Source organism: Lates calcarifer, linkage group LG17, assembly GCF_001640805.2.
Source record: "Lates calcarifer isolate ASB-BC8 linkage group LG17, TLL_Latcal_v3, whole genome shotgun sequence".
Lineage (NCBI taxonomy): Eukaryota > Metazoa > Chordata > Actinopteri > Centropomidae > Lates > Lates calcarifer.
This window is the reverse complement of record NC_066849.1, coordinates 18224206-18234669: the sequence shown is the minus strand read 5'-3', so window position 1 is coordinate 18234669 and position 10464 is coordinate 18224206. Positions and strand designations below refer to the sequence as shown.

The 10464-nt window shown below is 40.9% G+C and overlaps 1 protein-coding gene across 1 annotated transcript; it reads right to left on the bottom strand.

Moving 5' to 3' along the window:
* Positions 1-502: 502 nt before the first annotated feature.
* Positions 503-10086, bottom strand: si:ch73-40i7.5 (amyloid-beta A4 precursor protein-binding family A member 3). Its single transcript, XM_051077311.1, has 12 exons — positions 9782-10086; positions 8198-8606; positions 7585-8136; positions 6975-7005; positions 6709-6854; positions 6404-6490; positions 5024-5215; positions 4035-4214; positions 2938-3150; positions 1614-1733; positions 1293-1433; positions 503-1206 (listed from the first exon to the last, which is right to left on the bottom strand). The coding sequence occupies exons 2-12, from the start codon at positions 8591-8593 to the stop codon at positions 1135-1137; spliced, it is 2130 nt and encodes a 709-aa protein (XP_050933268.1). The 5' UTR covers positions 8594-8606; positions 9782-10086; the 3' UTR covers positions 503-1134.
* Positions 10087-10464: the final 378 nt, after the last annotated feature.

Genomic DNA, 10464 nt, shown 5'->3' with positions numbered 1-10464 from the left:
GTCCCGCCCACATGCAACGCTGATTGGCTAGAGTGCATTCCAGAGGGTGGAGGTCACAGAAGCCGGTAACGACTCTGATTGGTTTTGGTCTATGTTTTGGCAGAAGAAGACAGCTGATTGGCCAGGCCTTGGCAGCAGTGTCATGTACACGCTCTCACTGCCTTGGATATACATATACATAATAAGACCTGTATTCTTATTTTTATATTGTAATAAAAGGCATTATTTTATTAGCACAAACAGCACTTCATTACATGTTATACCTCCAACTAATTAAAGCAGTAGTAGCAGTAATAATTAATTACATAATACTTGCAATTATCATATTATTCTTATGCATTTTCAGTTTAATAGTTTGAGTTCATTCTCACAGGATCTTCCTAATCAAAATATACAAGAGCTGCAACTCAGCAGTACCTACGACTAAGTAATTGTTTAGTTTTCTATTCACAAACTGAAACTTATGCAGTTGACTATCTCAATAAATAACATCAAAAAGACATCTTACAGATCATTTTAATGAACATCCAAAACAGCAAATTCTTAAAAATATAAGCATCTCTCTATCAAATAAGGCAGTTATCATCAATTGTGCATGATATCTGCTTCCTGTCAGGCATGGTCAGGGAAGCATTGCATTAATGAACCAGAACAGACACTTGTTGATAAGTCTACGTATGTGAGGGACTGGAAGTACGTCACAATGAAATAAAATGACCCTCTGTGCTGATTGAGTTAAGTTTCCCCTGCAAGCACATCTACCTCAGGCACACCAGGCTGGAAGACTCACATAAGTACTGAACATCGTTCACCACCATGTAAGTTAGTGAAGTCAAAAAAATATTGTGTGTATGCATATTTGCATCTCAGCTACAGCCAGCATTGTTAAATATCTGATAAATATAAATTGCGAGCTAACGTCTATCCCTGTCACTTTAAAATATGTTTTTACAATATTCAAATGGACTTTACATCTTAAAAATATATAGCTAGACTAGTTTGTTGTATTCAGTGGCATGACAACAGCTTTTGATGTGCTGTACGATCAATTGCATAATATTTTCTGAGTTTGGCAAAAGTTCATGTAGCTTGAACACTGTGCAGTATTTTAGTCCTTGATGCAGCAGGAAGTCCTCAAAGAAACACTGGCTGCTCCTGTCCTGTTAAGAGCCGATATGTTGAGGCTGGCATCGTCTTCAAGTGAATCTACCCAGAGAGCGAAAAAAAATCATAATTTAAACAGGGTATGATCAGTTTCATATCCTCCAAAAAAGTATTTCATCCCCTCTCACCTCTCCGACTGCATTCGTCAGGGTCTGGATGATCTTTTCGTGCGACGTGGCAACGACGCTCTGCCCATTGATTTCAATGATGCGGTGCCCAACACGGATGCCTCCTCTCTCTGCTATACCGCCCCGCATCAGACTGCAGATCTGCAATACGAAAAGAGGAATTTTTTAAATTTCAAGATCAAGGGACACAATTACTGCCATTACATGCATGTACATTACAATACCTGTGGTAAAACAACACAAAATACAACAACTAACAATGTAGGTTGAGTCCAAACCCGAGTTAATAGTGACACAGTAAAAATATGAATATTGACATACAATGCCGTCCTCCACACTGAAGCCCAGCTGATACTTGGGATCTGGCCTCCTGATAATCGCCATGGTGACCGGAGGACAGTGGACGATGCTGAGCTTCACATACTTTTGGCTTTTCAGGTCCTGAGACAGAAGCAAAATGTAAACAAGAGCAACAAGTTAAGGGGATTTGTGCAAAATGACAGAAGTGTTTTTTAATATGTTGTGTGTGGCTTTGAGCCTTGTTTTTCTTCCTGACAATTTCTTGAAAGTTCCTGACTGACCATGGCTAAACAGAACAGAACCATGTTAGTAAACTGGATTTTAAATGGGGTTTTTTTTTTATTTGAAGACTTCCTCATCCATGTAATAAAACAATTATGTTTGTTTACCATTATTTTAGCACTAAATGTACCATTCATATGAGCTACATCGATACATTAAAGACTTGCAAACGAGTTGCTAGTCTTTTCTATAGCCGCCTGTAAAAACTCATACCTGGATTCATTCTCAGGCTGTTTGTACAGTCAATTGCACAACAGTGCTTTAACATTTTAACACTGTTTTAATGTTATTTTCCATGTGAATACATGATGACAAATGCTGATGGTTTCAAAACACTAAACATTACATACTTCACAGCAGAATGAACTGGAGGGCTATTATGTTGATTGCATGCTTATACTGTGCAGGTGTTGGAGATATTATGCCCACCACAGGTAAATGTTTCACAGGCTGCTCTGCCTTGGCAGGAGGAAAACCATTCAAACTCTAAACTTTAGACATGCTTGAAATCCAAAATATTGAATTTCAGCACCAAATACTTGCTACACACAACCTGGCTGTTCCTCTGAAACCTACGTCAAACTATGTGAATTCACTCTGGCTACAACAAGTGACTTATCTTCTTTATCAATAAATCTGGTGATCAATTAGTTTGTGAAACATCAAATAAACTGCAAAAAAAAAAAGCTTAAAAAAACCAAAAAATGTTTACTTGACGATGAAAAGCTGGAATCAGATTTGAGACTGTCTTACAAGTTTTGCTTGAAAATGACTAAAACAATTAATAATTGTCAGTATGGTTCACAATGATTTTTCTAATATTTTTTCTTTTTTTAAATCAACAGATACATCCCCACACTGTATGGAGACACAGCGCCATCTAGTGCGCCCCAAGGACAGTACACAATCAAGCTTTACTGAATGTTCAGTGAGACAATTTATCCAGAGCCCCTCTGAGGAATTCAGTCACTTCAACATTAAACCAAAACAACTTTTATTATTACTGTTAATATTGTTTGTTATAGCAACGATTATACATATGTGTAGAGTCTTCCCTTCTTACCCGGATGATGTTCTGGCAGGTGGTGATGGGCAGACCCACCAGGCTGGTGCCGTTGACGGACATGATGCAGTCACCGATGCTGAGCTCGCCGCAGCGCTCTGCTGGACCTCCATGAAGGAGGTTGGCCACCACCACAGTGGGCAGGATGGAGCCCCAACCTGACTCCACCACCGCCAGCCCCAAGATCTCTCCAGAAGCCTTTGTGATGGCGACCTGAACCACAGACACAGAAAACTGGTTAACCAATGATTTTGATTTGAAAACATCAACATGGTTCTACAACACACACACTACACTGGGTATCTGTGTATGTTTCACACATGCAGTCGTCACACTTCTAGGCGTTTACACTCTATGTGCAGTCACAAAGTTTGGTTAGCCATCACAGATGCAGAACCTATAATTTGACCTTTAAACATTTTCATAGTTAGAGGACGGCTTGGGAGAGCAGCTGCTGTTTCCTCTGCGATGGTCAGGAAGAAGGGGAACTAATTTTCCATCTACTGTATGTGCAGACCCTTGTGGGAGGTCATGCTCACTTCAGTTGTGCACGTTTTTATGCTTTACTTCCTTGTGTGATTTGGAGGAAAGGGAAGTTGAGAATGTGCCTTTAGGTTTTTGGACAATATGGGCAAAGTGGGGAGGGAAAATATTGGGAGAAACATGCTGCAAGAGAGGTTTCAACATTTTCTTTAGAGGGTAAATGACATATGAGAAATGAGATTAGGACAAAGAAAGACAAGTGTTGGGGTATGAAAGTGAGAAGGAGGAGAGTGGGATTGAACACTCTTTGTGCCTGAAGGTATACTGAGCTGAGGTCCTGTCCCAGTTCTGGACTAGACACTGCTCCTCTCTGTTCTTCATGGAAAAGTTGAAACATGTTATTTGAGGATTCTGTAAAATACTCAATACTAACCTACATCTTCCAGGGGTCTTCTCAAATACACACAAAACTTTTTTGTCTGTTTAAAGGCCCCCTTCTGCCACCACTGACTGAGAGCAGATGTGTCTGAATGAGAAACTGTTACCACTGCCACACAGGCGTAACAGGACAAGCTGTATTTTGGAAGGAAACCCACAATCACTCTGCTGCTTACATCTCTGAGGTTCTGAGAGTCGGAGAAGTGGGCCAAGTCTCCGTTGTAGAGCTCCTGACTTTCCAGGTAGTCGCTGTACTCGCCAGGCCTGAGGTCACTGGCTTTGATGCCACTGGCTTGCAGGAACTGTTGATAGGCCACTCCGAACGCCTGACCAATAGCCTGGGCGATGATCTGAGCCTGCATAGAGAAACAGGGAAGTGGAGAGAAAACAGACTCAGGTTTTGACTTAGTTGTTATATTCACATCTGAAAGGTGAGTTTCTGAGGGCATTTGTTAAATACATATTCTTCCTACACTCTTTCATCCTTTGTTTTCATATGAACAAATGAAAGCAAATGACTTCATTTGAAAAACACAACACAAAACTTGAATAAAGCACTTGAAAAAGTTCTCTTCTTTTCTATTAAAAGCAATCTTTTTTTTTTAAATAAATCACTTCCCAAAGGGATCAATAAAGTCAAGTCTCTAAGTCTAAGTCTTCATATAAAAAGAGTTAAAGTGGGAAAACCTAACAGTAGAAGCAGGAGCCTCATGGCCTCCAGTATCCCACAGCTAATTAGTTTCTAAAAGAAACTCTTCCTCCTCCTATTCAGTCTTGCCAGCAGTGGGAAACTGGGATGGCAGCCAGACCATTTTTACATTCAGGAGAACTTGCTGGCTCTCTGGGGGAAGGAAACCAGGCCAAGCTGAAGCTGAAACTATTGTCCAGCAGGAAACAGCACATTTGATGTGAGATGCAACACTGTGAGGAGCGAGACACACTTTAGTAATCTCTTGAACTGTCAGCCTGTTTGCATAAAGGTGTGGGTTTTGCAGCAAGCGATTAAGCCATGACCACTACAAAGGTCATAAAAACAAAGCAGGCAACACTTTTTTATCCTCAAACCACAGCAGATGTCAAATTTTCAGGTCTAATATGTCAAACAAATAAAGGCTCCCAGTTTTCTAAGACAGGCATGTCATGCTGCATCAATCGACTCACTTACATCCTCAGAGGAGAAGACATGGCAGATCATCAAGCACTTCTTCTGAGGCCCCGAGGAGGATGATGGAGAGGAAGAGTTTGAGGGTGGGTCGCTGTCCTGCCCTTTACGTTTCCTTCGTGCCATCAGGACCACGATGTCACCAATGTCTGCAATGTAGGAGATCATCTGCAGAGCATGGTCCATCATGGCTTCCTGAGTGGAAACAGGACATGAGCGGGTTAATATTGTCAGAAACAGAGAAGAGAGAGGAAGGTCTGGTGTGCAACTTTAACCTGTAGAGGCTTGACACTTTCTTTAAATAGGTTATTCATTGCAAAGAAATCTGCCACACCTTTATTTCTTTTTTTCTTGTCAGTCGGGTTATTATTACTTGACACTGACAAACTATACTCACAGAAATTCTAACTACAAAGACAAACATGAAGAGAGACTGGAGTGTGCATTAAAGCAGCAGCTAAGAGAATTAAAAAAATCTTTCAAATGTAATAATAATAAAGTAAGTTATAAATGCAAATTTCCCTTTAAATGCAACTGTGTGTCTCAACTATTAAGAATGCTATTCATAATTCATGAGTGAAATGAAGACGATGTCGCCAGAAAGCTGTAATTGTTTTTATAAGTTTGCTGCAGTGAGGCACAACCAGCCGTGCAAAGCTGACAGTAAATGACCCACTTTTACTCTCCTGCCAATTCAACAACGCAGTGGAGGAAAATAGACTCTACTACTGCAACATTACTGCAGAGCTCTCATATTAAATCACCATCCGATTCTATATTAAGGATTCCTGCTGTGAGAGCTCAGTGTGAAGGTGAAAATTTAGAAGTGCACTGCTGACTTACAAAATAAAAGCACCACGATGCATAACAACAGAAATCAAACTGTTACAAATGCAATTATATTTCAGGTATTTAACTCATGCTCATGATAATAAAAGCGCTAGTAGGGACTCTTGATGAGGAAAAATAACAGAAAATGAACACGCAATTGCAGACATCTAAGCAGCGCAGGGTTCCTCCATATTTCAGTATGTTGATACTGTTAACCTTTAATAACTCCTCCAACCAAACTGTGGCTTTCCAGAACACTTTGGATAAAGTGAGGGGAAGCTGATTTTACAGAAACTTGAATATAAGGATTCCAAAGTCATCCATAAATAAAATTCACCATCATCAGTTCAATCCAACCTACAAAGTGTAATCTACTGAGATTCTACTGCATTATCTTCACTTGGTTGGCTAAAAAGTGAGGAGTACAACCACTCCGAATGGTGCCAGTCTAACGGTGCTACCGAGAACAGGACAAAAGTAGGCAAACCAAAAGATGGAAGAAAGAAAGCTTAAAAACAGTCATTGCTGAGCGACGAGCAGAACATACGGTACCTGTGTGTCAGCAGTGAGCACTTTGATTCGCTGCGTGGAGATGAACAAATCCACCTCTGTCATTGGCTGAGACTCACCCTCTGGAGCCTGAAAGAAATACAGTATGGTCAAAGAACTCATTGGTTTCTATTGCAGTAGAGCCTGAACTGGTATACTGGTATTTTTTAAGTGAGACAAATATCTTTACTGCAACAACACCACACCAAAACACTACCATGCAGTCAGGGCTGGTGTGTTCTGCTTCCGTTTCAGAGCAGTATCCATGGTAACCTGATGGTTTTGGTGCATCTCTTGCTGGATTTTACCTTTATTCGGTCCACAGCCTCCTGAGCCTGAGCCATACGAGCATTTGTAGAGGGGTTCCTCTCTGATTTGATCTGAGTGGAGCCCAGATACTTGGCTCCAAATATTACCCCATCCAGCAGGTCTTCAGGGTCACAAGGACCAGGCACTACAAAGAAGAGCACAGTAATCATAAAATGGCCTTGCAGCTTTTAATGTAAATTTTGAAATGGAAATAAATTCTAGCTCAATTTCTTCAGCATACAAGAAGTAAAGTGACGTAACTTACCATCTTTATATGAAGGACTGTCATCAGCACTCTGCAGTGAACAGCACAGAGGGAAAATAATGATTAATCAAGATTCAATCAGATCAGTTCAGTCACATATTAGTTTAAGAAATTTAGAGGATCATTATTGTGATTATCGACCATTTTAGAGCATCAGAAACGAATACAAGCCGCAATGCGTTTCTCTGTTTTATAGCATTACTAAATGAATATGTTAGATATACTAAGAAAGACACTGGACTCTGGTATCTCGTGACTGTAACATGTCATTCATTTTGACAACAAAAACAGCAACTAAGACTGAAAATGTTTGTAAAAAATAACAGATGACAAATGTTATCACTGGTCAAACTTCAATACAATGATAAACATACAAAATTTAAACTTTTATGGAGATTTTTTAAAGTTCTTCAAAGCTGACACTAATGTTACTAATGTTTTTAAGACTAATGTATAACATACATCATGCTAAAATTCAAATTTATCTAAGTCACATCAGGAATAGGTTCTTTTGTAGAGAAAGAAATTATAAAGTTAATTTAAAATAACCAATTGAAGTTCACAGTTCATCCTCCTTCAAGCTGATTACAGTAACTGTACCTTGACCCACCTGCTCACCCTCTGCAGCAGTTTCTTCCTCCGGAGGCTCCTCGCCCAGCTTCATCCATACTGGTTCAGGATACTCTTCATCAGGCAGGGAGGCAAGGGAGTCATCCCTGTGCCGTCGATACTGACCGTTCCCATAGTGCCCCCAGAACCTCTGAGCGTCCTCCTGACTATAGGAAACTGACACAACAGCGTCCACCTCCCCTCTGTGGGGCAGACAGGAGGGGTGGGGTGTCACACCGATCTCTGTGCACTGCAGCAGCCCCAGCAGGTCTCTCTGGTGGTTTTCAGAGAACAGCAACCCAGTGGTTTCGGTGCTGTCATCTGTTAAAAGAGAGGGAGCGCAGGCCTCTCGCTCAGACAGGCTGGAGTAGCGATGGTGAGGCGGTGTCCGACGACTGGGATGAGGCTCTTCACCCATCAGCTGGAGCTGGCTGAGCAGGGTGTGGATGCGGCTGTGGTCTTCATCGCCTGATCTTCTGTTAGCAACTTCCTCTTCAGTAACTATATTTTCCAAGTTCTTAAACGTTACCTCCTCCTGACTTTCCACAACAGCCTCCAAGTCCTCCACCCTCATCCCTTTCCTCCTCATCAGCTGCTGCATCCCCTGCCTCCACTTCTGCCTCAGTACTCTGGACTGGCTCTGAATTATTTTGCACCAGCTCCTGCTGGTTTATGTTGAATTGAGCCACTGTGTCACTCACATCCAAAGGCAGTAATACTGGCTCACCTGGACTGGCTTTGTCCAAGCTGTCAATAGAAGGAGGGAAGCTGGGGTCATCCAGGTCATCCGCAGATCCTGCCTCGCTGGAGGAGTCAGACCTCCAGTCCAATGGAGGAGGCTCGATCAGGTTGTAGGAATCCAGGTCCTCCACCTCTGAACCTGCAGGAGCTACTGCAGTCTGTCTGATGACCTCAACCCCAGAGGCTTCATGAACAGGGACAGAGTCAGACCACTGGGCGTCTGAGGATGCAGAGGCAGGCTGATCAGCAGGGCAGACATCTGTGTCCATTTTGTGAGAGAGCCTGTCAGAGAAAAACAGCCTTACTGTGTTGATCCCTGGCTGAAGTCACAGTGCAGCGGACTTAGAGGGAATTTGGTTCATAAGGTTTCTGGCGATGTGAAATTCAGTGTAATGCTGATGTAAATAAGAGCTGCTGCACTCACCAAGCTCCCTGGATAAAAGACTGTCTAACACTGCGTTTTCAGAGCAAGCAGACGCAGCTGCACCAGTTAAACCCAGCACTATCTGAAATACAGTCATCCACCCTCTCGTCTTCATTGCCCTTTAACCATCAAGATAGACAGCAGCCTAAAGCTCAAAGTACATGGACAACAAGTGCACTGTGTGTTACCATCAAACAGACCCCTAAAGTATAACAGGTTTCACATCCCTTTTATGTATGAGATAATTTCGACAAATAAAACTCATTCAGCTGTCATTATATGCTTATTAATATATCCTAAAATTAACTGCCTGGAGAACAAGGAGGTTTGGTAATTCCTCTCCCATTTGTTGAAGATAAAGCATACCAAACTTCATTGAAAAATCACAAATTTTTGGGATGTTTCCTCCTTATCAATAAATGTAGCAGCATTCATGTAATGGAAGAATAATTTTACAATTCGGGGGACCTACTGGTAAATTCAGCATCTAATTTTTAAAAAAATATCAGTTTTGATACATGTTTAAAACACTTGTTAGGATACAGTAAAAATCCAAACATTAGAGATACATTTTACAGACAAGAAAGTTGCTTGTATCTATGTAGGTTAGTCGATGTAAATTTAACTACTTAAATAAATCAGATATGACTTTATTGTGTGCTTTAAACAGTACTTTTAAACTATTTTGAATAGACGAAATGTTAATGGACATCTGAATTGGTAAAACAACTCTCTAAAATCTAGAAGACGGTACGTTGTGGAGCTAATTAGCAAGCTACAGAGCTGTCAGTACAGAAAACTAACGCTGGTCTAAAACATGTACCAAACAAACCCATAAAGCCTAAACACAAAATTTACATTACGAGTCAAAAACAGCTGCATTTAGCTAACTTAAATTAGCTGTTCCAAGTAGCTACAGGCTAACTACTTAGCTAATTAACATCGCAGCATCCTGACAAGAAGCTCATAAATAAAACTCGGACTTTCCGTTACTTAATAAAAAGGTTTTAGCGATTGAAAGAGTTGCTCTAACCTGATATTTTAGGTCTTTCTCGGTTCCTTTGTGCTCAGACAGAGACTCCTGTGGCTGCAACGACAGAGACGTTGACGTGGTCTGGGATCTGAGCCTTTTCCAAAACTTTGGCTTTGTTTTATTCGTCATACTAACAACAACAGCACCGGTAAATGTGATAGTTTAACATAATCCACAGGTAAAAAAAAGCGTCACTGTTTATATAAGGCAGAATTGTCCTGTGATTGTTGCTGCTGCGGTTAAACCTACAGCTTCCACTTGTTAGAAAACTATAACTGTGCTGCGTTCAGGTACTCTTGTCAACGTCCGTCTCTTGGATTCTACCTCTTTTTCTGCACGCATACGCACGCTTTAACAATAAACGTAAATAATAGCACTTTCCCTACAATTGTATAATTTGATGTCAGTATCCTTCAGATATGTTTATAATTACAATCTATGAAGGGTGCATCTGATATGTTCTAATGAAGTTGAACATTTGCGCCCAAGAAGCGCCGTCCTAATTTCGATATGTCCGCCAGCGCTTGAAGGCATCAATAGCATACGTCACGTTGAACCTTCAAGTCCCGTTCAATCAAACGTCAAAACATCAACCCTGAAATAAATTTATTTATGAAGTTCATTTTGTTTACATGATCTAGAATTACTTTACATTTTATTCAGTTTACATTTCAAGCATTTGA